We start from the raw sequence: 27,993 nt of genomic DNA on the forward strand, positions 1-27,993 counted from the left end.
GTAACACAGCCTGGTGATGGACAACTGCTGGGAATGCTCTACATGCTTGTACAAGAGCTAATAGAAAGAGCCCTGATTCTGGGCTCAGGGGTCCTTGGGTTCAAATCCTAGCTGAGCAAACCTCTTACCTCTCTGGACCTCAGTTTCCTCATATGCAAAGTGAGAGTTGGACAAATGTCTTTGAAGAACTCTCAGTTCTAAATCTTTGTTCTGTGGTTCTTCCATAGACAAACAAAATCCTGTAGCCTGCAGAGCGTTGCCCATTTCCATTATAATAATAAAACTTGATAGGAAGAAGGAAAGAAATATAAATTCCCTCTTAAGGGCTTATCTTAAAAATATTGATCTTTGATTTAGAGCTGACAGCACCCTAAAGGCCATCTACCCTGTCCCCTTATTTTATTTTATTTTATTTTATTATTTTTTTACATCCTTACCTTCCATCTTGGAGTCAATACTGTATATTGGCTCCAAGGCAGAAGAGGGGTAAGGGTAGGCAATGGGGGTCAAGTGACTTGCCCAGGGTCACACAGCTGGGAAGTGTCTGAGGTCAGATTTGAACCTAGGACCTCCCAGTCTCTAGGCCTGGCTCTCAATCCACTGAGCTACCCAGCTGCCCCCTCCCCTCATTTTATAAAGGAAGAATGTAAAGTTTAGGGGGACCCCACTCCTCTACTGGGGTCACAATAACAGGGAGTGTCAGGATTGCGTCTTCTGACTCCAGAGCCAATGGATTTTGCCCTTCTGCCAAGCAGCCTTTCCATCATAATCCAGTTTGAGAGAAAAGTTATTATTATTCATACTGTTTTCTGAAATCACCTAGATAAAATTCAAATCTCAGATCTTGCAGTGGGAATAAAAGATCATACAATAGTTGTACAACTTCAGTCAATCAATGAAAAAGCATTTATTAAGCACCTGCTGTGTGCCGAATACTGTTCAAGGCACTGGAAATATAAAGGCAAAAATAAAAGTCTTTATATTCCATTCTATAGGGAGATGCATGTACATAAATGAGTATTTATTGAATAAGCATGTATACATATACACATTTGCATTTAGATATATATGCTTATATATATATACACAGATGCATACGTGTGTAGGTATGTAAGTACATAACATTCCAAAAGTCTTAGGGCAGTTTTAAACTATTAGAGACTTTTGGGACACCCTAAATGTATAACAGGTTTGTACTAGAGGGGATTCAAGTCAGAATTAGTTCTAGTCCCATTCTTGACCTATGTCTAACAATCCTGAAAAGATCTTAGAGCTTTTAAGATTTGGCTTAAAATGTAGGCACAAGCCTAAGAAATCTCAACTATGGTGATAACTAATAGCACATATAACATGGCTGTGTTATAGTTACTAGAAAGTCACCTTATGCTGAGTATGTTGAGTACCTTAACCTTCTCTAGGAGGGATCAGAATATATAGAATTTGCCTTAAAGTTAACAAACGTTTGTTATCCTGAGATTGAATCAGAGATCCAGGTTATAATTGATGTAAGGTGAACTATATAAAAATATAAGGCATGCTTTGTAGGCTGGAAGATTGTACTGTATAATAATAACCTCTAGAATATTTTTTCCCATATCCCAACACTTGCCCTTTGAAATATCTAGGAAGTAGGCCAGGTCAGTGATCTCATAGCTGGTCCTAATCTGCACTCCATCATGTGAGAAATCAATCATGGTCTGTTTTCTAACACAGGTGCAATGTTAGTAGACCCTAGATTCACTTTCTTTCTGGAAATTATCCTAACCTACCTTTGGCTTGGGAAACATGCCTGTGTGCCAGTCATGCTGTTGAAAAATGGAGAAAGACCTGGTTTTTGATATAACCCATTAGAAACTCATGTTTGGAACTGATAAATTGTCAGTGGTTTGTTTGAGAATATGATACCGTGCATTTTCAGACTCTGAGGTCATTGTTCCAATTCCCTTTTAACTGGGGCAAACACTAGCCTGACATGCATAGGTTCACCCAGGGCAATGACTAAAAAAGGTGATCATTTAAAAGACCATTTTATTAGTCAACTTGTTCCTAAGCTTGAGTCTGCATCAACATGAGAAGTGGAGTCTCTAGGTAATCATCTGAATGCATAAAGACCCCATACTCCTGAGCAAAATGACACATAACTGACAGAAGTAATTTGTAAATTTTATATATTTATTTATATTTTTATACATTTGTATATGCATTATAAAAGACATTTCTTCTGTTTATAAATTTATAAATATAAATATATAAAATTTATAAACTCCTATAAATATTCAACTTTTATTGTTTTTATATATTTATATATTATTAAAACATTAAATATTTTATTAAATTATTAAACAAATGAAATCACCAAACAAAATATTATTAAACATTTATATTTATTATATATTATAATATTGATATTTAATAATAAAATATTTGAGTATTATATATAAATATATAAAATTTATAAATTCCTTCTATAAATATTCAATTTTTATTGTTTTTATATATTTATATATTATTAAAACAATAAATATTTCATTAAATTATTAAACAAATTAAATCACCAAACAAAATATTATTAAGCATTTATATTTATTATATATTATATCATAATATTGATATTTAATAATAAAATATTTTAGTATTATGTATAAATATGTAAAATTTATAAATTACTTCTGTTAACCGTGTGTTTGATTCTTTAGAGAATTGCTCAACTTTCTTCTTCACCTTGTGAAGCCCTAGTTTTTTGGCAGGAGGAATGGATGAGAAAGGGTAAAAGGATTTCTAGTATGAATACCATTAAATAAAATTAGGGGATTTTTATTAAAGAATACATGAGTGTCATTCCACCTTTCCCCCTAATTGTGTTTTTGCCTATAGCAAACCTATGCCCGGTATGTACTTTGGAGTTCACAGCATGACAGTGAAAGAAGTCTGTCACTACTCTAAGTAGAATTGGGCACACTGTTGAGTTTCTAAATGGAATGGGGCACCAAAACTAATAAAATTTGGTGGGTTTTTATAGAGGTCTTATTGAGGTCAAACAGGACCAGGCATTGTGAGAAGTGATTCTGAACCTGGGAACTGGTGCTAATTCATGCTAGTAAGGGGTGGTGATGGGGAGGGATTCTTGGGGGATTGGTGGCCAGTTAATATTGAAATTTTCACCTGTGGGAAGGGAGCTTTTGGTTATTACTACTTAACAGGTTGGATCAGGGATTTGGAGTTTCCCTGGAGCTTCTTCATTTTGGGGAATGGGATCATTCTAGGTCCTAAAACAATAGACTGGAATCACCCACTGGGTTCACAGATTAATCTTCTAGCTAGTCAATTTAAACATGGCTAGGATTTGTAGCAAGAAGCGGGTGCAGTGTACAACAGTGCCTGCCCTCTCTCTAGTAAGGGCCTTTGCTTTCAGCATTTCTCCTCCTCATCCTTTTGATCACAAACTTTCTACGGAATGAAAACTAGCTCCTCTTCTCCCTCCTCCCCCGAAAGTTAAGATCTGGTACAAAAATAACAGAATAAGGGGGAGATTTGACTCTGCCATTGATTTCATGAGATCTGATCAATAGATAACATGATTGTCTTTCTTTTGGATTATTTTGGTGACTACAGGTTACAGACTACTACTCATATCCAAATGAACCAGTGAGTATACAGAATCTCAAGAGAGGACTGGCCAGTCTTTTTCAGATGCAGTTAACCTCTGGGACTTCCAATGAGGTATGAATTATAGAGAGTTATTATGAAACAAATTGGTGCCCTAGGTTATGATTTAATTTTTAATTTTTTAAATTAACCAGTTCCCTAACACTTCACCTTATCTCAAAAAAAACCTCTCATAATAAATGTGTATTGTTAAACTAAACAGATTTCTACATTGGCCATATACAAAAATTTGTCGTTTCTGCATTTGTCTCTTGAAGTGCTGTATCCAGCATTTGTTATTTCTGATAAGTGTAAGGTGGTATCTCAGGATTGTTTGTTTTAATGTATATTTCTCTAATCAGTAGTGATTAAGAACATTTTTTCATATGACTGTAGTTAGCTTTGGTTTCTTTTGAAAACTGTACATATCCTTTAAACATTTAGCAATTGGGAAATGGCTGATATTTTTATAAATTTTACTCAGTTTTATGCCCAGTATATATCTGAGAAATAAAGCCTTTACGAGAAAAACTTGCTGTAAAAAATTTAATATTACTTCATTTCTGTGGTACTTTTAGCAATATATTGTTTTCTTGATTATCTCTTTAAATTGTCTCTTTTTGCTTTTGCTTTGTCTGACATCATGATTGTTACAGCCAAAGTACAATAGATTCTGCTCTCGCACTTTATTTTAATTCTATGTGTGTCTTTCTGTTTCAAGTGTTTCTTTTAAACAACCTATTTTTGGATTCTACTTTCTAATTCATTCTGCTATCCACTTGTGTTTTATAGGTAAGCTCAACTCATTCACATTCACATTTATTTATGATTACTATATATTTCCCTCTCTCATTTTCTTCTCTCTATCCTCCTTTTCTTTTTATGCTCCCTCTCCTCAAAAGTCTGTTTTGCTTCTGACCACTGCTTATCTAAATTCACCCTCCCATTTATTACCCACCTACTTTCTAATATTCTGTTTCCCTCCTGTTTCCCTTTTGGATAAGCTAGGTTTCTGTACCCAATTGCATGTGTGCGTGTGTGTGTGTGTGTGTGTGTGTGTGTGTGTGTGTGTATCTTCCCTCTTTGAACCAGTTCTGATGAGAATACTATTGTCTTCCACCTCCCCACCTTCTCCTCCACTATAAAAGCTCTTCCTTGTGCAAAAAATTTTCTCATTCTATCTCTTTTCCCTCTTCTCTCAATACATGCCTCTGTCTCATCCCTTCATTTTAAAAAACATCATTCCAGTGTAATTGACTAACATCCATAGTGTCTATCTTCCCACATAGGAATATAAATACTTTAAGTCCTTTATGATTTCTCTCACTTTTTTTTGCTTTTCTTGAGTCTTGTATTTGAATGTCACATTTTCTATTTAGCCTTGGTCTTTTCATCTTCAAAGTTTTTTTATTTCACTAGATATCCAATTTTTTGCCCTGAAAGATTATATTCAGTTTAGCTAGGAAGTTATTTTTGGTTGCAATTCTAACTAGCTCCTTTGCTTTCTGGGATATTATATTCCAAAACCTTTGCTCCTTTACCATGGAACCTGCTAAATCTTATTTGATGATAGAAGATCCACAATATTTGAATTGTTTTTTTTTTTAGATGCTTGCAATATTTTCCTACCTGGTTTGGGAACTCTGAAATTGGCTATAATATTCCCAGGAGTTTTCATTTTGGAATATCAGGAAAAGATTGATGAATTTTTAAGATTTCTGTTTTACCCTTTGGATCTAAGATATTAGAACAGTTTTCCATTACAATTTCTTGAAATATGATGTCTGGGCTCTTTTATTGATCATGGCTTCTATGTAGTTCAATAATTCTTAAATTATTTCTCCTTGCTCTGTTTTCCAGAGCAGTTGTTTTTCCAGAGAGATTTTACATTTTCTTCTGGTTTTATTTTATTATTTTCACTTTGTTTTACTGTTTCTTGAAATTTCATAGAGTCGTTAGCTTCCACTTGCCCAGTTCTGATTTTTTAAGAAATTATTTTCTCCTGACAGTGTTTGTGCTTTTTCCCCCATTTGACCAATTCTGTTTTTTTCAAAGGATTCTGGTTTGGACCCGCTCAGGAGCATCCAAATAAATTTCTGATTTATTTCAGAGTATTGGGATGAGGGGAAACAGGAGCAGCTAGGTGACTTCATGGATAGACAGCCAGACCTAGAGATGAAATATCCTGAGTTCAAATCTGGCCTCAGATACTTCCTAGTTGTGTGACCAAGTCATTTAACCCCCATTGTCTAGCCCTTACCGCTCTTCTGCCTTGGAACCAATACATAGTATTGATTCTAGGATTAGAAGGTGAGGGTTTTTTTTTTTAAATTTAGTGACATCCCTTTGAGCCTTTACTTCTGTACTTTAGGCATTTTACTTCCTTTACTTCTAGCAACTTCAACTCTCAGAATTTGACATGAAGGCAAAAGCTTGCTGATAGCTGGCCTATTTATTGGCAGATATCAAGAAGTAGGAACATGTTTTGTTATTCTTGAGTTTCTTGTGAAGGTGTGGTGAGAGTCACCTGAAGAGCATGGAAATAATAACTATGTGCTAGAAGAAATGTACACTTTCATTCCTTCTTACCATTCCAGTTGACCAAGAAAAAAATGTGATTGCCTAGTAGTAAATCAGGGCTGCACTTTCTCAAGGCCCTTTTCATAGAATCAAGTAATAAATATTTTCATTCCAAATGAGTCTTCCTCTTTTTAAAAATATTCAGGTGGACATTTCTGGGGATTGCAAAGTGACCTATCAGGCCCATCATGATAAAGTGACCAAAATTAAGGCCCTGGATACCTGCAAAACCAAAATGCCTGGATTTACCACCCAGAACAAGGTATGATCCAGCCCTCTTACTTCAGAGAATCTAGAAAGCTGTGTTTTGGGGAGAAAAGAGAAAGGAACAAGCATCTACTGAGAATCTGTGTGCTAGGCACTGTGCCAAGCACTTTGCAAAGAATCTCTCACTTGGTATTGATTTTACTGAATAAGTACAGAAGGTAGAAGGTAGAAGAGGTAGAGAATGAACTATGGAAGTATTCTTAAGGGTCTTTAATTAATGGAGACTGTTGCAGCTATGAAGCTGAGCTACCTGCCTTATAAGCTAAATAATGACCATTTTTTTTCTTAACTTGATCCAGAAATAACTAGATCTTTTCTAAAGAGTTCTTTACTCTTCTTTCTCTCTCTCCTTGTCCCTTCCCCTTCCCCAGGTTTTAGGCGTCAGTTCCAAAGCAGTATCTGTGACCACTTACAAGATCGAAGATAGTTTTGTCACAGCAGTCATAGCGGAAGAGACCCATGCTTTTAGTCTCAATTTCCTGAGAAAGGCTACAGGCAAAGTAGTATCCAGGTAAGATAAAGAAATAACTATTTGGAATTTAAAATTTTCTTAATGTTAAATAAAACTTAAATACATTGTTCTCTTCATTTCTCTGATTGGCAAAGGCTAAAAAATCCTCTTGTCCTTTTATTTAATTGTAAGAGAGTGACTTTTACTGAAAAAAAAAAGGCAATGACTTGAGAAGAAGCCTGGCCTGGCCTTGGAATCAGGAGGGCCTGAGTTCAAGTCCTGCCTGTGACACACTGATTATGTGACCTTCTTGGCAGAGCAGATTCTGTTCCATATTGGTGGAGGAAGCTTCTCCCTTGAGAGTTTCCTATTTCTGTGAGATCACAGATGCTGGGGGAAAAAAAAGGAAAAGAAAAAGAAGGAGGAGGAGAAGAAATCATTTGTTAAGGAAATGTGGCAAATATTTCCATTGCCTGAGCTATATTACTTACATTATGTTGAGCCTATATTTATATCTGTTATTTTGATTTTTAGGTTGTTTGGGGTCAGCAACAATTCTCATGAAGTTGGGTCATAAAGAATGTGAATTATTTCCCTTGGGTTATTTGAGCAAGCCCTTTCCTACTTGCTTGGATGTGAATACTGACCACGAGGGCTTTTTCCTTGCTTGTTATACAGGCAGAAATTGGAGCTGAAGACAACAGCGGCAGGCCCGGGACTGATGCCTGGAAAAAAAGTTGCTGCTGTGGTTAAGGCTGTAGATCCAAATTACAAATCCATTCCCTTGGTGGGGCAGCTCTTCCAGAGCGAGTGCAAGCGATGCCCTTCTGTAAGTACTCAGGGCTCTTTCTGCCTGCGGGAGGACAGGGACAGCTTCCATTCAAGTCTATACACATTCTGAGTTCCTCACAGTGTGTAAGGGACTGAGGCAACAAAAGTGAAAAAGAAAGCCTCTCCTCAGGGAGACCCAGCATGTAAGAATGTATAGAGGCCAGGGTCAGAGACGGGCAGAGTCTTAGAGCAGGGACTCCTAACCTGAGCCTCATGGAGCCCTTTTCAGGAGATTCTGAACTTGGATAGAAAGAAGATGACATCTTTATTTTGATGTAGTTGGTTTTCTTTGTAATTCTATTTTTATTTAATTTGATTTGATTTGTTAACATTTTTATTATTTTATTTTATTCTAAAAATTTATTATTTTATTTTATTTTATATTTATTTATTATCTTTATTATCTAAAAGCACTGTTCTGAGAAATGGTCCCTAAGACTTCCTAGCCCACCCAAGGAGTCTGCTACATGAAAAAGATTAAGAGCCCCTCTCTAACTCACTGGCCCAGGGTCACACAGCCAGTCTGGGTCAGACGTGAGACTTGACTAGAGATCTTCCTGGCTCTGAAAATGGTATTCTCTCTACTCTAATAGGCTGCCTCTAAGCAGGAATATAAAATATTCACATATTAATAATGATTTCAAGAGGGAGAAAGTGCCAATCCTAGAGAGGATCAGGAAATGTCTCATGGAGAGTGTTAAAGTAATGAGCTGCCCTTTTAAAGAAGCCCTGGCTTCTAAGGGATGGAGGTAAGGGAGGGATGTGTTCCAGATATGCAAAAGAGACAGAGGTGGGAGAGAGAACATTGAGTGCCAGGAACTGCCAAAAGACCAGTTTGCCTTTAGTGGGAAGTACATGAAGGGGACTTCTTGGAAATAAGATTCAAAAAGCAAATGGGAACCAGATCATGGGAATCTTTATTTTTTTCTCAATTTTTTTAAAAGATTTTTCCTTATGGCTATATGATTCATTTTCTTTTTTCTCCCCTCTTACCTCCCCACTCCCAGAGCTGACAAGCAATTCCACTGGGTCTTACAAATGTTATCACTTGATACCCTTTTCCATATTATTCATCTTTATTTATTTGTTTGTTTATTTTTATTTAGGATATTTTTCCATGGTTACATAATTCATGACCTTCCCCCTGCTCCCCACCATATTCTTTCCTCCCCTCCTAGAGCTGACAAGCAGTTCTACTGGGTCATACATGTATCATTGTTCAAAACTCATTTCCATGTTTTTCATATTTGCAGTAGAGTGATCTTTTAACATCAAAACCCCAATCATATCCCCATCAAACTATGTGATCGATCATGTGTTTTTCTTCAGCCTTTCTGCTCCCACAGTTCTTTCTCTAGATGTGGATAGTGTTCTTTCTCATAAGTTTCTCTGAATTGTAATGAGTCATTGCATTGCTGCTAGTAGAAAAGTCCATTACATTGGATTATTCCACAATGTTTCACTTTCTGTGTACAATGTTCTCTTGGTTCTGCTCATTTCACTCTGCATCAGTTCACTGAGGTTCTCCCAGATCATCTAGAAATCCTCCAGTTCATTATTCTTTACAGCACAATAGTTTTCCATCACCATCAGATACCACAATTTGTTCAGCCATTCCCCAATCAAGGGACACCCTCCCATTTTCCAATATTTTTGTCACCACAAAGAGCATAGCTATAAATATTTTTGTACAACCCTTTTTTATTATTTCCTTAGGGTACAAAACTATTGTTTTGTATTGCTGTATCAAAGGGCATGCATTCCTTTAAAGCCCTTTAGGCATAATTCCAAATAGCCTTTCTGAATGGTTGGATCAATTCACAACTCCATCAGCAATGCATTAGTTTTCTAGTGCCATATGTCCTCCAACATTTATTATTTTCCTTTATTGTATTGGTCACTCAGCTTGCTATAAGATGGTACCTCAGAGTTGTTTTGATTTGCCTTTCTCTAATCAGGAGAGATTTAAAACACTTTTTCATGTGATTATTGATAGTTTTTATTTCTTTGTCCAAAAACTGTCTTTTCATGTTCCTTGACCACTTCTCAATTGAGGAATGGCTTGACTTCTTATACATTTGATTTAATTCCATAAATTTAAGAAATTAGATCTTGGTCAGAGATTTTTGTTAAAAAATTTTCCCACATTTTGTTGCTTCCCTTCTAATTTTGGTTGCATTGATTTTGTTTGTACAAAACCTTTTTAATTTAATATAATTGAAATTATTCATTTTACATTTTGTAATGTTCTCTATCTCTTGCTTGGTCTTAAATTCTTTCCTTTCCCAAAGATCTGACAGGTATACTATTCTATGTTCACCCAATTTACTTATACTTTCCCTCTTTATTTTTAAGTCATTTACCCATTTTGAATTTATCTTGATATAAGGTGAAAGATCTTGATCTAAACCTAATTTTTCCATGGGAATCTTTAAATGCCAAGCTGAGGGGTTTTATTCTCTCTTAGAGATAATGGGGGCAGAGTGACCTGAATGTTGTTGAGAGGTGGTGTGTGACCTGATTATATCAATGTTTCAGGAAGATCAGTTTGGCAGCTTTGTGGAAGAGGGACTAAAGAGGGAAGAGATTGAAAGGAGACCAATGAGGAGAATGTTTTAATCCCCTGGGTACTAGCTAAGGAGGTCCTGAGGGAAGATAGAAATGTAAAAGAAATGAATCAGTGGGAAAGATGCTCTGGAAGACTGTACAAGGTTTGTAGACTGACTGGATATGAGGGTTGAGGAAGAAAGAAGTCTGAGATGCCTCCAGGTTCTGTACGTGGGTAACTGAAAGCATGGTAGTGCCAGTAGCCAAATTAAAGAAACTTAGAAAAGGAATAGGTTTTGGCCAAAATATGTTTTGGACATCCTGAGCTGGAGATGCCTATGGGTCATCCAGGTAGAGGTTTCCAGCATTCAGTTAGTAATGTGGGAATAGAGTTCAGGAGAATGATGGGAGTGGAATATTCAGATTTGAGAGTCATATACATAGAAATGGGCAACTAGGTGTCACAATGGATAGTGTGCTGTGCCTGGAGTCAGGAAGACCTGATTTCAAATCTGGCCTCAGACACTTCCCAGCTGTGTGATGCTGCACAAGTCACTTAACCCCATTGCCTAGCCCTTACTGGTCTTCTGCCTTGGAACTAATATTTAGTATTGATTCTAAGATGGAAGGTAAGGGTTGAAAGAGAAAGAAAGAAAGAAAGAAAGAAAGAAAGAAAGAAAGAAAGAAAGAAAGAAAGAAAGAAAGAAAGAAAGAAAAAAAGAAAAAAAGAAAGAAAGAGAAAGTAAGCAAGGAAGGAAGGAAGGAAGGAAGGAAGGAAGGAAAAGAAAGAAAGAAAAACAAGTTGCAATAATCCTGAAATTATTTATATTTGCTTTTGGAATGAAAGCTGTTTAGGTAAGGCGACTACTATGAATTTGCATTTCCTCAGTCCTAGGAGCTTCATGAAAGCCTAGAACCTACTAGTATGGGAAAACAATCTAGGATGACCCCAAATGGAGCCACTAAGAGTTGTACACTACTGAAATGACTGAACAAGTATATAGAGATAATAATTAAACCAATGTTAACCGGTAAGATCATTGAGGTAGAGTGAGTAGAGAACATGACATAAAACATCTATATTTTCACTAGGTCTGTAGTAGATAGCCATATCACCTAGGGTTTGTCATGAATGACTGGGCATCCCTGTGTGATAAAGACTAACACTGAATGGCTTTAATCTGATCTGATGTCCTAGAATTGTGGCACTTAATATTCTCAAGCTAAAATTCAAAAGCTTAGGGCTATTTTTTAGAACAGTGCCCAAGAATACAAAGGTCAGAATTAAACCATGCTTCTTCATTGTAGATTGACCTGGGCTACTTTATTCCCAAAGCAAAGAACAATTTTACTTTGGACCTTTTTTATCCAGCTCTAACCGTTTATAACTCTCAAAGCAGCTGAACTTGACTTAATGTGCTTTTTACCACAGAAATAATGCTTCAGCCAAAAGCAATTAGAACTATGTTATAGAACAGCCTAGATATCTCCACATAAGGATTTGCAGGACAGAAAATAAACTATGGTCTTCTGTTTACTAGAAGTCATAAAGAACCAACATGAAACATCTTTATTTCCTATTTGTAGAGAATTAGCATTAAGACATGAAATTGAAAATGATGTAGTCTGATTAATAACACGGAACACACTTGGGAGCATGAGCATTCTTGTGAGATCTATCACTTTTATGAAACTTGTCATTTATAAAAAAGCCTTAGAGTGGTTGTGCAAAGTCACCTTCAAAAAAAGTCCATCATGTGGTAAAATATGAAAATCTTATAAATAAATGCTGAAAAACAGAAAATGTTATATGTATATAATTGTTTATATATAATTAATATTCAATTTAAAGAATATTTTAAAATCTTTTACTGACTACAACACAATAAAAATTATCAACAAGACATCTGAAAAAAATTCAAATTTAAATAGAGAATAAATAATTTAATACTAAAGAACAAGTGGTTTATATAAGCTCTGAGGTGTCCTTATAGATGAGTTGGGATACTCTTCAGGATTCTAGGGGTAACCCTGAAGGATCAGAGATCATTCTGCAATGTCACTGGTTTAAGCTTCCATTGCTACCCTTGCCCCCTAAGATTTTCAGTTCAGAATCCATTTAGTAAATAGTTTTGAGAAAGATGTATTTAGTAAAATGGTCCAGTGAAGTCAATTGGTACAAAACATCTGGGATAAAACCTTCCTTCCAGTCCCTACAGAATTCAGGGGAAAGTAGGCTCAGGCTTATACTGCACAGGTAACAAAAGGGTACATTGCAGGAAGTCTTTTTCTCCCTCTTGTGAAGTCTTCATAAACGTCCCCTTAAGTGGGTTGTGGTCTCTTTGCTGGGCCCCTTGTAGAAGAGCCAGGACTCTAGTCTGATCCAGGTTCTTGGTGATGAAAACACCAACAGTGAATTCAGGGATGCCAGTTAGGACTTGGTTTGGAAGATCTGCCACTTTTTTTCTGGATCTACCATGCTAAGATCCCAGTGGGAAGGGGTTTAACAAAATCCTCCTCCCACCAACGTGGGAGGGGAAAGAAAACCTAGACAGGACCTTTCTTTCCCTACCAGTCGGGCAGTTCTTTTCATGAGTTTCAGCTACAACTCTATATACATTTCAGTCTCTGGAATCCCATCCCTTCTCAACTGTTTAATAATTTGTAGACAATTCCCAGAGCATGTCCAAGTTTCCTTGACTTTTCTAATTGTGCTTTTTATGCAACTAAAGACATTTTAGCACTTACTCTAAAGCCTATTTGTAATTAATACAAGCTATGGCCCTACCTTTACAAACAAGTCACTGAAAAATAGGTAATTTCATTAAAGAAATTAAAAACAAAGAGATAATATTTTTAAAAATTTAGGGATACAGCCTAAGTTATATTTTAGGAGAAAATTTGGACCTTTTAAGAATAAATCCATGGGTTAGGCATATAACTAAAAAAAGGACCTTAAATTTTTTTTTTAATTTTTTTTAAACCCTTACTTCCGTCTTGGAGTCAATACTGTGTATTGGCTCCAAGGCAGAAGAGTGGTAAGGGTGGGCAATGGGGGTTAAGTGACTTGCCCAGGGTCACACAGCTGGGAAGTGTCTGATGCCGGATTTGAACCTAGGACCTCCCGTCTCTAGGTCTGATTCTCAATCCACTGAGCTACCCAGCTGCTCCCCCCTTAAAAATTTTAAAAAGAATACTTCTGAAAACCAAAAAAGAGATTACAAACCATTGAATTGAATTTATAAATAAAGCTAGGAGCCAGTTTTTTGAAAGAATGAAATAACGAAACATAACTAATCTGAAAAGAATGGAAAATCATTTTCGTCAAATCAAAAATGAAGAAAGAGAATTCACAATAGAGTGCATATCTGATTTGGTAGAAACTATTTTGCCTAATTATATGTCAACAAACTGATAGCTTAATAAATACAAGAAATGCTTATTAATTAATAATGTATATAAGACATCTTACAAACCTTGAAGTTTATATATATAAATATTGCCTTTTATTATTATCTGTGCAGCCTTTCTATGTCTCACTTCTCCCACCCTCTACCCCAATATCAGGTCACTATTAAAGTGACTGACAGATACCTTGTGGCCATTGTCAAGTTCATTCAGAAAAACAAAAGTAGTTCAGATTTTTTTCTGTCTCAAATCATCTAGGCATAAATGCAAGTTCCACCCTTTTTCTACTTTAATCATAAAGTCCCGGTTTCAATTTAAATCTCCATTAAACAACAAGGTGATCTATAAATGAGTGACTACTATAGTAGGTCTATTAGGGACAGTAATATTGGTTAAGCATGGTCATTGCCATGACAGAATGTATGATCTAATAAGATAAGACAACCCAATGTATGTGGTCACCATAATCGTGGACAATAACAAAAGTATGTTGTGGGGTATAGAGAGTTTGCTAGCATGTTGACTCATATTACTAAAAGATAGAATTTATTCAAGGGAAAAATAATCAACCCTTTATAATTGATTCTGAGAATGAGACATCACAATGAAGGCACTAGATAATATGCCAAATAATATTGAACAACGTAATTTATTTCTTTTGTATCATCATGGAATCTTTTTCTGGGAGATGTGGGTCTCATCTGCTGGCCCAGATCTCCTTTTCTGCCAAGTTATTTGGATGATCTTTCTTTCTTGCCTCCTTTTTATTAATTAAAACGTTTTAAAAAGTGGGAAAAAAATGACTAGTGGTCATGTTTTTCAGCTTTCTGAGTTCTGGCAGAGTGCAAGAAAGCAACTACAGCCTGACAACCTGGCCAAAGCTGACTCTTCCAGAAGCTTCTTAGACCTAATTCATCACCTCCGGGCAGCTAAGAAAGAGGAGCTTCTTCAGATTCTCAAAAGTGAAAACAAAGAAATACTGTAAGTCTCTGAAGCACATTATCTGATGCTTTCCTAAAGTCAAAATGAAACTGTACAGAAGCTTTTTATTTGGTTTATTGGTAAGCAGAGAATTGGACAGAAAACAAAATTAACCATTGGCAATTTTGGTTAGTTTGGCACTTTTATCACAATTTTATACCACAAGATAAAAATATGGAATCATTTGACCAGAAAAGAATTTCATAATAACTGTGCTATAGCAATGAATCTTGATGGGAAATACTTGGATATGTAAAACAGAAATTAGTCCTGTCCTTGTACACAGGGAAACAAGCAAAAGGCTTTAACCTAGCGGCAAGTACATAGTAGGTGCTTAATAAATGTTGATTGATTAATAGTCAGAAGAACGTTGGATATGTACTTCTTTTGTTATTATTGATATTGTATTCTAGAAGCCTTAAGTAAACTTTATTTAGATCTTAAAAGATTTTCAATCTTAGTGGGGAAAAAAAAAGGTGAATTCAGTTGAAAAAATGTAATTTAATTCAAGACATGGAAGGATTAATGAAAAAGAATTTAATGAAGTTAAATGTTCCAGTAGGCACTGTCTATACAAACTTAAATGAAACAGTCCCTGCCTTCAAGGAACTTCTATTTTAATGGGGGAAGACAAAACATTAAAAGAAGCTGTCGAGAATGGAAAGGGAAAAGGCCCTTAAGGGAAAAGGTTATGGTGAAAAAATGGGGGAGTCCATAGAAACAGAACTGGGAAAAGAATGCAGAAGAGTGACTCCTTCCTTAAAATGGAGATTCCTGCAGGAACTCACTTTTAGGAGGAAGGGCACAAGGGCTGGAGGAATGTCCCAGGTTGAGAAGGCCAAAAGAGATGAAGGAACTTATGGGACAAAAAGGCAGCTAAGGAATGGTTGACGAATGTCCCTTCTTCATCTGCTAGTTCCCCATGTCAGTGAGATCACTTTTCCAGATGCCATCTTCTCCCCCCTATTGAGACTTAATTTTCAAATTCAAACTGTATAATAATTATAGATAATAGATAATATATTAATATAATATAGCATATCATATACGATAACACATTAGATAAAATAGTATGTTATAATAACATAATATAATGATATGATAATATATAATATAAATACATTATATTAATATAATGAAACATCATTATATTAGTATAATATGTGGCATAATATATACAAATAATAGAAAATAAATAAAATATACAGATATGTATATATATATATATATATATAATTCAACCCAGTCACTAGATCTCTCACTGCCTAGCACCTATTCAGTCTTTGAATGATATCAGATTGGTCCATTAGCCTGAAACCTAACTATGTTCATAAAATCATTGATCTATCGACAGTAGATGAATAGGTTTTTTTCCTTTTTTCTTTAACCCTTACCTTCCATCTTAGAATCAATACTGTATGTTGGTTCCAAAGCAAAAGAGCGGTAAGGGCTAAGCAGTGGAGGTTAAGTGACTTGCCCAGGGTCACACAGCTAGGAAGCATCTGAGACCAGAGTCAAACCCAGGACCTCCCCTCTTTAGGCCTGACTTTCAATTCATTGAGCCACCTAGGTGTCGTGTGTGTGTATGTATTTAATGAGTTGATTTTATTTCATATTTATATTTGATTTAAATTATTATAAATAATATAATAATTATTCTAGCACATGTTATATTATAATATACTTATTCTATACTTTATAGGAATATATTAACATATATATCATTCATTATATTGTGCATATTAGTATATTATATAGTATGATATTTAAATATATTGAATAGGTTTTATTACAATATATAAATATATATTATATGTTTTGTTATAATATATAAATATATAAAATATAGTTTTTGTTATAATATATATGCATTATATTATAACAAAATATATCAAATATATAATATATAAATATAATAAATAATATAAATAATATTTTAAATATCATTTATATTATTAACTAAAATAGTTATTTTATTTCTAAGTACATATTTCCAAAAGAAATTAGATATAAGGAACAAATGAAATATAGTGAACTCCCCTTGAATGCTAGAACTTTCAGATACAGTGATAAGCTAAGATGTTTTCCTAACAGTAAAGAAAAAGAAATAGACAAATATTGTAGAAATTTAATGTGGCCACCACATCCTGGCCCTAGCTTTCTTCACACTCTTTAGATTTTCATTCGAATCCTGCCTCTGTCATGCCACTGGCTATGTGACTCTACCGAGTTCATGAACCTCCTTGACCCTCTGTTTCCTCTGTATAAATGACAGCAGTGCCTCTTGCTGTACCCTACCTACCTCGTAGGTTAGTTAGGCCAAAAGACCTCTGCAGCCTCGAATGAGCACTGATTCAGGCATTGGTCAGACAAGCTCTCACGAAAGGCCAGATCATGGGCTAAGCAGGTTTTCTAAGTGTGATTGTGCAATATTGTGCTATGGTATTGCACCAATCAATTTAGGTGCATCTGCCAAGCCTGGGAGGCACTTAGCTATGGGTCTCCCTAGGGCGAGGCAGCTTGATACCCTTTGGACCAGCAGAGCCCATCTTTCAGTCTTGAAGACTGAGAACCTGGCTTGATTCATTTTGTTGACTGTCCACACTTAAGAAAGTGGCACAGAAAACGGTAATGCTGCAGATTTGGCTGAAAAGAACCAAGGCTCTCTGTCCCTTACTATTCGTATGATTGTGACCAAATCATTTAACATCTCTGAATCTGTTTCCTGGTGTGAAAAATGGGGATTACTGTCCCTGCCCACCCTTTCTAGCAGAGTTCTTGTGAGGAATCTCTGTATATAAAAGCACTTTGAAAACTTTAAAGCCTTTTTTTGTTTGTTTTTTATATATTTGGCATAATATAAATGCATTTTTATATATTTGGCATTTTATAAACACATTTTAATACATTTGGCATTTTATAAACACATTTTAATACATTTGGCATTTTATAAACATGTTTTTAGAGAGTCAGGCCTAGAGACAGGAGGTCCTAGGTTCAAACCCGGCCTCAGCCACTTCCCAGCTGTGTGACCCTGGACAAGTCACTTGACCCCCATTACCCACCCTTACCAATCTTCCACCTATGAGACAATACACCGAAGTACAAGGGTTTAAAAAAAACAAAACATGTTTTTATATATTTGGCATTTTATAAACATATCTACATCCACACATGCCCACACTTAAGAACAAACATTATGTGAATGTATTAAGTATATGTACCAACCCATAGAGATTTTCCCTAAGATTCTACCACTAGAGAAGTTTTGGGGTCTAAGCCATCGAAGCCATATTGAATGGCATCCCCACATCCGAAGTCCTCGATATATTGGAGTCAAGCCAATAAACATTTATTAGGAAAGAGCCTACTGTGGGTTGTGTGCTGGAATATACACACGGCATGTAATGGTTTTCCTAAAATTGCCAGTTATAAAGTGAATAACTCCCTCTGAATCTCATGGACTTTTCCTTCTTCTACTTCCACATGGACAGACTCAGCTGGATATTTAGGCATTGGAGGCAGGGACACTTGGTTGTTTGAACAGGCAATGAGCAAGGCTGAGAGTGTCAGCTTTCAGTTGTCAGCGTTCCATGCATGTTTAATGGTGGAATATGGGAGTGCAGATAATCCTTAACAATGATAATAATGGCCAACATCTATATAATGTTTAAGGCTGGCAAAGGGCTTTACGTGTTTTTCTTTTAATAACAATAGGTTGCATTTATAATGTACTTTAAGGTTGACGAAGCCTTAAGAGTATCTCATTAAATCTTCATTTATCCCCATTTGCAAATGAGGAAACTGAGGCTGAGAGAGATTTAAGCTGCTAAGATACTGACAGGATTCAAATGCTGTCTTCCTGATTCCAGGTCAGGAGTTATAATTCATTATACCACCTAACTGCCTCATCATGATCTTAAAATTTCTCATGATGCTTTTTTCCAGTGGATTTACTTTGCTAATTAGTTAATACTAATATAGTTTGCATTTTTGTGAAGATGCATTATTTGGAACAGATAGGAAAAGAAAGAGAGCCCCAAAGGAAGAAACTGGCCTAGAATTAAGAAATTTGCTGTGAATAACCCATGAAGCAAATAATCAATCAATAGAATAAAGGCTTAGACATGCACTTAAAATGCATGTCTAAGACTATAGGCAATAGTGTTGGTTGAAAAGGGTGAAAATTAGGTTCTTTTTCCTCATGGCTTTTATTTCCCCAGAAAGAAAAAATTCAAATTCTGTGTGTAGCAGAGCTTTTAAATAATTTCTTTAGTGTCCACAATGAAGATTCATGACTGTTATCCTTCATTTATTTGGGAAGCATTTGTTATTCAGACACTCTGTGGCAAGCAGTCACTGTGCTAGGTACTGGGAATACCAATACAGTAAACAATTTTCTCTTACAGACCTCAACTGGTGGATGCTGTAACATCTGCTCAGACGCCAGATTCTTTGGAAGCCATACTGGAGTTTCTGAATTTCAAAAGCGAAAGTGATATTATTCTCCAAGAGCGGTTTCTTTATGCCTGTGGTTTTGCTTCCCATCCCAATGAAGCACTCCTAAAAGCTCTGCTTGTAAGTACGAAAGGATAATGGGAATTTGTGGGAAAGGAGTAAGTGGGGGCAAAGTACACTTACTGCAATGAACAGAATCAATACATATATCAAAGAATGAAATTAGACCTGAATTACTGCAAGGATCATGTGAAGTGATATGATAATTGTTCTGATAGCTTATTGTCTTCAACTTCTAACTTCTTATTAAAACTCCTTTGGAGTGTTTCATAAGCTTAGGAACTGGACCTGTGATTTCAGGGATGTAAGGGCCTTGAGGTGAGGAATCTCCCTTTATGAATTTAGCTTAACGTCTTTCCTAAAATTTATTTTCTTAGAGATTCATCCCAGGGGGCTCCAAGAGATTGATCAAGGAAAGGACCTAGATTTGAGACCTATCTCTCGAGGTGGAGTCAAGATGATAGCTGGGCATTTTTGCCCAGCTCACTCAACACATTTCCTCTATAACAACTTAGAAAACATAGCAGAATGAATTCTGATAGGGCAAGCCAAGGGGGGGAAAACAACAACAACAACAAAAAACTACAGCAAGTGCTTTTTCAGGGCTGTGGACATGGGCTAGCCAAAAGCATAGGACAGGGTAGGGGTCGGCAATGTATGGCTCTCAAGCCATATCTGGCTCTTTTGAGGGCCAGATATGGCTCTTTCTGCAGGAGCCATAAAGTCAATTTTTTTTCAGGCGCTGTTACAGGAGTGCGCACTGTTACAGGAGCGCACACTGTGAGCACTGTATGGCTCTCACGAAATTACATTTTAAAAAATGTGGCATTTATGGCTCTCATGGCCAAAAAGGTTGCCGACCCCTGGCATAGGGGCAGCAGTGGCAACAGTAGGGAGCAGTCTAATGCTCAGGGATTATAAGGAGGCTGAGATTAAACACTAGAGCTGGAAGCACCAGGCAGAACAATATCCCAGGAGATCCCTGAATCAATAGGGGAAAAAGGAACAAGTGGGTGCCAACTGGTAGTCTTTTTACCCGTTATCCAGGTCTAGGTCAAAAGTGAAAGAGGTTCTAGCTAGGTACAAAGCAAGGAACAAGTTTTGAAAACAGATATATGGCAATGAGCCCAAGAGCAGAGGGGAGCTCAATTCTAACCTCTAGATTTGTACGTGAATCTGCAGTGGAATAACCATGGGCAGGGAACCAAGACCAAAGGGGAATCAAGAACTTCAATCTCTCCAAGCTACAGAACATTCCAATGGGATAACAGTAACTGAATCCAGCAGTAGTCTAATGAAGTTCAACCACACATAATCCAGCAGATCCAAACCTGGGCTAGGAATTTGCAGAGCTTATACTAGGAGGGCAGTGAACAAATCTCTTCCTAGATTACCCTACTGTAGAAGCATCAAAAACTTGCAGACTCAGACCGAGCTGTGACAGTAATAGAAGGACACAAAAAGACAAAATCTTAAACCACGCATTTGTCCCAGGAAGGAATCCAGAGCCCAACTTTAAGATAAAATCCAAAATCAAGAACTAGTCTGGAAGAATGAAAAAACAAAAAAATAACCTGACCATAAAGAGTTATGGAGACAGGAAAGTTAAGAGACAAACACAGAAGACAATGACTTGAAAACATCTACAAAAAAGGCCTCAGAGAAAAGTTCAGATTTACCATAAGCCCAAAAGGAATTCTTAGAAGAGTGTTTTAAAAAAGAGCAAAAAATTATTTTTAAAAACAAAATAAGAGTTGTAAGGGAAATGGGAGACCTATGAAATAAAAATATGAAAATAGAATTACCAACTTTGAAGAACAAGTACAAATCATTACTAAAGAAAGTAAATCCTTAAAAATTAGAATTGTAGAGGGCAGCAGGGTAGCTCAGTGGATTGAGAGCCAGGCCTAGAGACCAGAGGTCCTAGGTTCAAATCTGGCCTCAGACACTTTCTAGCTGTGTGACCCTGGGCAAGTCACCTAACCCTTATTGCCTAGCCTTTACTGCTCTTCTGCCTAGGAACCAATACCCAATATTGATTCTAAGATGGAAGATAAGTTTGTTGGGTTTTTTTTTAAATTAGAATTGTATAAGGAGATACAAAATTTACTGAAAAAATTGAATAAAAACTTTTAATTTGGAATTGGCTAAACAGAAGCAAATACCTTTATGAGATGTTAAGAAAAAACAAAGCAAGAAGAAAAGACTAAAAAAAAAATAGAAGAGAGTATGAAATATCTTATAGGAAAAACAACTGACCCAGAAAATAGATTGAGGAAAACTAATTTAAGAATCAGTAGGTAAAGGGACAGGTGGGTGACTTAGTAGATTGAGAGCTAAGCCTAGAGACAGGAGGTCCTAGATTCAAATATGGCCTTAGACACTTCCTAACTGTGTGATCCTGGGCAAGTCCCTTAACCCCCATTACCTGGCCCTTATCACTCTTCTGCTTTGGAACCAACATACAATATTGATTTTAAGATGAAAGGTAAGGGTTTAAAAACAATCAGTAGGCAACTGAAAGCTTTGACCAAAAAAAGGGCCAAGACATTATATTTCAGGAAATTTTAAAGGAAAACTACTTAGAACCAGAAGACAAAGAAAAAGTCAAAAGAAAAGTCACTTCCTTAAAAAAACTTGATAAACATTCTCAGGAATATTCCAGCCAAAATCCAGAACTCCCAGATGAAAAGGAAAAAACTAGAAATAGCAAGAAAGAAAGAATTCAAGTACTATGGAATCATAGGCAGGATCACACAAGATTTAGTATAAAGAAACAAAGAACTTGGAATATGATATTCTAGAGGGCAAAGGATTTAGAATTACATCCAACAATAACCTATCCTGCAAAACTGAGTATAATCCTACCGGAGAAAAATGGACATTTAATGAAATAGTGGACTTTCAAGCATTCCTGGTGAAAAGACCAGAGCTGAATAGCAGAAGATAAACATGAGAAAAAATCATAAGGGACTAAATAAAGATAAACTGTTTATATTTTCATATGAGGATGGGATGCATGTGACCCCCTCAGAACTTTGTCATCACTAGATATTTTAGAGGGAGTCTAATTAGACAAGAAGCCCTAGGTGGGATTACTCTTCTATTGGGATGATCTCAAAAGAAATATGGAAGGATTAGAAAGAAAGATGCACTGGGAGAGGGGGAAAGAGGAAGAATGGGGAAAATTACTTCATATAATTGTGGCACACGAGGACAAATTTATACAATAGAGGGAGAAGTCAGGAGGAATAGGCATGAATATCAATCTGAACTGGTTCAGAAATCTCTCAGAATAATGTTTTTACATGCATAGAATAACATGTATAGGGTTACAAAGGAAACCAATTTCACTGAAATATAATTATCCCAATATTTATTAAGTTTATAGACTCCAGGGTTATTATAATTAATGTTAATGTTGGCTAGCACTTTTATAGCTCCTACTCTGTGCTAGGCTTTGTATTAAGCACTTTACAAATAGTTTCTCATTTGATCCTCACATTGACACAACCCTGAGAGGTAGGTGTTATTATTATCCCCATGTTACAGATGAGGGAACTGAGTCAAACAGAGGTTAAGTGATATGCCCAAGATCTTATAGTTAACATTATCTGAGGCTGAATTTTAACACAGATTTTCTAAACTTTAGGTCATTACTTCTCCTTGCTACCTAAAAAGCAGATTGAAAACAATCTAGTATGGACTCAAATATCCTCACATGATTTTAACAAAATCCAAGTACTCAAATGGATTTCTGATTTCATTGCTTCAGAAGTTCCTTCCACTGATGCAGGTCTCAACCCATCTCTGGCTGCCCATCCTGCTCAGATCTTATCCATGTTCTCCCACCAGTTGGCCATAAGAAGAGAGATTCAGTGTTCAGGGAATGGGGGGAGTGTTGTGGGGGTGATGGGAGCTGCAAGCACAGAACCCAGGCTTATTCCTTGCTCTTACCACATGGCCAGCCCATTGACCAAATTATTCATTAATTTTTTGATGACATCTTTTATGCTGTTCCTTCTTCATAAGTCCTGGTTTGCACGCATGCCCTTGACCACCATTCAATTTCAGTTCTTGAGAGACTGTAGTGTTCCTTCACTAACCACCATAAATGGTGCAATTAAGAAAAAGAGATCATTTCATAAAATCATCTCAGTTCACAATAGAAAAATTGTGTTCGTCGTCAGGAAACATTCATGGGCCTTGTGTTCCTCAAAATGGCACTGTTAGATAAGTCAGATAAGTCAGCTCTTTGGTTCAAAGATGCTTTCAGGGCCATAACTAGCTATTCTGGTACCCAGGACAAGACCACAAAATATATTCTTTCATGGATTACCCGAAAGGTGTCCTCAGATAAATGTTAAAAAACAAAAAAACAAACAGGTTAGGTTGAGGGAGAAAGAGCGAGACCTTGTGCCTAGGAACACCAGACTCTCCAGGGGAAAAACCCTGGGATATCAGTCCACTGGGGGAGACAAAGACCCCAAGATGTTGGCTTATGAGGCTGCTACTGTGGGGGAGAACTGGGAAATGTTGGGTCAGAAAGAAGCTCAACTTGGTGGGCCCCCTAAGGAAGGAAAATGCATATCTGGTTCTGTATTTTATTTTATTTTATTATTTTTAAACCTCTACTTCCATCTTAGAATCAATAGTGTGTATTGGTTCCAAGACAGAAGAGTAGTAAAGGCTGGGCAATGGGGGTGAAGTGACTTGCCCAGGGTCTAGGAAGTGTTTGAGGTCAGATTTGAACCCAGGATTTCTTGGCTCTAGGCTTGACTCTCTATCCACTGAGCTGCCCTCTAAGGTTGTGTTTTAGCAATTTTTCTCTCCTACTGCTGCTAGTTTCAGTGGGTTTTACCTCTTGAAGGAACTCAAGAGCTACCTGTCATCAGAGGCTTCCAAATGGTGGACCCCTGGGACAAAATACAAGCTGCTCCACCCTTGTTTGGGTTCTGGAAAATGTTTTAGGGGTCCTAGAGTGTGGAGCTGAGTATTTTGGAGGAGAAAAATATTTCATTGTGACAGCAGAATATATATTTCTCTACCTGTTGATGTCCTAAAGAGAAATATAACCGTATCACTAATACTTCTTTCTTTCTGGCTAACAGAAGACATTCAAGAATCCCATTGGAAGCAATGACATCAGAGAAACAGTTGTCATCGTCATTGGTGCCCTCATCAGGAAACTGTGCCAGCAGGAAGCCTGCAAAGCCCCAGTAAGTGGCCGTCATTTTGATGATTTCTTGTATAGTCTGTCAATCATCCAACTAGAGTTTGATCTTGTTTACAACCCCAGCCTTACTAAGTAGCGCCTTGAGTACATTTCTCTTCCTAGATGTAGATAAGGCTTCATGAGAAGTCAACCCAATGGAAATTCCATTTTCATGCTGGAAACCTTTTATTTAGTTACTTCGAATTACTTAGAAGTTACATGCATCTTTGATCTGTGCATTTTGGTTTCACATGATAAACTCTCTCCATTTGCTTGGGAAGTCTGCCAGTTTTCTGTTCATTTTTTTCCCCATCTTCTTCTTTAAAACCTTTACTTTCTGTCTTAGAACCAATACTATCAGTTCTAAGACAGAAGAATGGTAAGGGGTAGGCATCTGGAGTTAAGTGACTTGCCCAAGGTCATGCAATATCTGAGGCCAGATTTGAATCTACAGTTCATTTAAAAAAAATTAAAATGTTACTGATTCCTCTTCTTTTAAATTATAATAATTTCTGAATACAGTGAATCTTTCCCACACCACCACATGCACATGAACCAACCCGGTGAAACTTTCTTTGTAAAAGGAACTAAATGACACAGTATATCTGCTAGGGCCTCCTCATCTCTATCCCCAATCTATTCCTTTTTCCATAAAATTCTTCTTAGTGGCTATCACATTCCTACTATTTGACCTAGAAATTGCCCTCCTTCTCCCCCTGCCATGAGCAATTCAACTCCCTACCCCTTATACCATGTTAACTATGTCCTACTGCTTAATCCTACTACTCACAGCAGGCCTAGCCTACGAATGAATTCAAAAGGGGTTAGAATGAGCTGAATAGGTATTTAATCTAATTAAGATTAAACAAAAAGTGAGAGTGGTTCATTTTCTTGTTTCTTCTTAAGAGCCAAGATTTGGCAGGCTACTTATATAGTATTGGGGGTCTTGTTCACATTTTTATCATTGTGCATCTTATTATTTTAATGCATATCAGCTCATGTAGGTCTTCTTATGTTTATCTGAATTCCTAATATTTATTTTTTTATTTTAGCCTAATAATATTCTGTTTTATTCGTATACCACAGTATATTCAGCTCTTCTTCAACTGATGAGGACCTACTCTCTAGTTTTTTGCTAAGATTAAAAAAAAGTATGCTCTGAATATTTAATTAAAAATGGCATCTTTCTGTCTTTCTTTTCTGGGATATACATGGAACCAAGGGCTATGAACAGTCCAGTGAATTCTTTTCACAGGTTACAAATTGTTTTCCAGAATGTTCAGAATAATTCACAGCTTCGCCAATAAAATATGACTTTACCTCTCTGTTCACACTCTTCCAATTCTGACTGCTTTTCCCCCCAAAATTTGACATTTTGCTAGGTGTGAGGTAAAACCTCAGAGCTGTTTTAATTTGTGTTTTTCTGATTATTAATGATGACACATTAGTTCTCTTACATCTTATATATCAAATTCTTATCAGCAATACTAATATTTTTTCCCAAACTGGCTTTTTTCTTTCTTATCCTTGCCACATCTGTTTTGTTCATGTAAAAGGTTTTTTTTTGAGTTTTCTGTTTTGTAAAATGGTCTGTATTCTTTTTTATGATCTCCTCTATCTCTTGGTTAAGAATTCTCCATCTAGCAATGGTGATGCAAGGTGTTTTCTTCCATTCTCTATTTTTTTCATGATGGAAACCTTTATATTCAAATCTCTCTGTGTCATTTAAGGAAATAAACCCAAGCAGTTGTCTTCCAAGGATTGCTGAAAGGCCAGTCTGATTAACATCAAAAAAAGTCATTTTTCCAAAGGCCTTTCCCTACCGTCTGTGTTCAAAGTTCAAAGCCAGTTTCCACTGTGTTTTGTTCTTTCCCTCTCAGAGAAACATCACTCCCAGGTATCCCTTCCTGAGGGGTGTCTATTAGTTAACAGCTAAATGAGTGGAGTTTTGAAATGAAGAGGGCCCAGAAAGAAGCCAATAGCCCACAGCTCTAACTACAAGTAGAGCTAAGAGTTAATCAAATCAGGACCCAAGTCCCATTTGCCCTTCTCATATTTTCTAATGTCATCTAGTGGTGGTTGAGAAAGGCAGAGGACCATTGAGCCAGCCCTAGAGCCACCAAGACCTGGGTTCAGATCCTGTCTCTGCAGCACACTGACTCTGATTATGGCACCTTTTAGTGCTCTGAGCTGCTGAGCTGCAGAGAAGGTACCTAAAGGGCATCCTCTACTTGGACCAGTAGAGGGACTCTGATGACTTTAAACCAGTGACATCTGAGTCTAGTCCCCATTCTTCTGAGAGAGGTTAGTGAGGGAAAGAAATTCTGGGCAAGGGGATCGTTAGTGCAACAGGCCTGGAGTCAGAAAGACCTGAGTTCAAATCTAGCCTCAGATACTTACTAGTTAGGTGACCTTGGGCAAGTCACTTAACCTCTGTTTGCTTCAATTCCCTTAACCATTAAATGGGGATGACAATAACACCTACCTCCTAGAGTTACAATCAGGATCAAATGAGATAGTAATTGTAAAGTGCTTAGCATAATGCCAGGCATATAGAAAGTGCTATGTGTAATTATGAATATATATTATTATGAAGCAGATGATTATTGCACATATTTGTATTAGGTTTGGTTTTTCTTACTTTCTCAGTGTGTGCTAGGGATGAGAAGAGAAGAATGCAATTCTGAAAATAAAATTGATTAAAAAACCATAAAACTAATATACATAATATCTGCATTTTGAAGCTAAGTCAAACTTCCAAAACCCTAGTTAGGTCTGGCGGAGTTCTGTATGCATTAATTAATGATAGAATGTAAGAGCCCTGAGAGCAGGGTTTGTTTGATTTTTTAATATTTGCATCCTCAGCACCCAACACAGTACCTAGCACATCATAATAAATGTTTCTTGATTAATTGATGATATCATTAAAATGGTGTGTAATTGAGCACTTAGGCACTGAGTCAATTTCTGCTTTAGAAATAGTTTTCCATTCAATAAACATTTGTTAAACATTTACCATGTGACAGGAACAACTTATTAAAACATACTTTTTTAAAAGTCCTATCCTCAAGAAACTTACATTCTCTTTGTTTTTGAGCCCATTGAATGTGAAAAATGCGATCCCTCACATTCAGAAGATGTCAAAACATTAGTTGCCTATTACTGATGATGTTCCCTGATCCTAAAAATGTCTTAGGATAGTGTTTTAAAACAGTGAGCTTAAATTTGATTTAGTCCTGGTTTGCTCCTTCAAGTGAAGTGTTGTAAGGAATATCATCAAAGAAATAAATGATTGAAAATGAAGTGAGACGTGAGCTTTTCTGGGAATCCAGGGAAAGAGAGAGAGAGAGACAGACAGACAGACAGACAGAGATGGAGAGAGACAGAGGGAGGGAGAGGGGGAGAGAGAAAGAGAGAGGGAGAGAGGCAGAGACAGAGACCAAGACAGAGATGAGAGGGAGAGATAGGGAGAGACCGAGACAGAGAGAGACAGAGGGAGAGACAGAGACAGAGACAGAGAGAGACAGAGAGACAGAGGGAGAGAGGGGGA

At 36.6% G+C, this 27,993-nt stretch overlaps 1 protein-coding gene across 1 annotated transcript in view; it reads left to right on the forward strand.

Annotated features, from left to right (window-relative positions):
- LOC123251498 (microsomal triglyceride transfer protein) overlaps positions 1-27,993 on the forward strand; it is a 78,447-nt gene that overhangs the window by 19,702 nt on the left and 30,752 nt on the right. The window contains exons 4-10 of the mRNA XM_044680764.1: positions 3,613-3,720; positions 6,371-6,487; positions 6,864-7,003; positions 7,622-7,772; positions 14,553-14,710; positions 19,120-19,288; positions 24,340-24,447. Of these exons, the coding sequence (XP_044536699.1) occupies positions 3,613-3,720; positions 6,371-6,487; positions 6,864-7,003; positions 7,622-7,772; positions 14,553-14,710; positions 19,120-19,288; positions 24,340-24,447 (951 nt within the window). The remainder of the gene's footprint in view (positions 1-3,612; positions 3,721-6,370; positions 6,488-6,863; positions 7,004-7,621; positions 7,773-14,552; positions 14,711-19,119; positions 19,289-24,339; positions 24,448-27,993) is intronic.

Source organism: Gracilinanus agilis, chromosome 6 (genome assembly GCF_016433145.1).
Source record: "Gracilinanus agilis isolate LMUSP501 chromosome 6, AgileGrace, whole genome shotgun sequence".
Lineage (NCBI taxonomy): Eukaryota > Metazoa > Chordata > Mammalia > Didelphimorphia > Didelphidae > Gracilinanus > Gracilinanus agilis.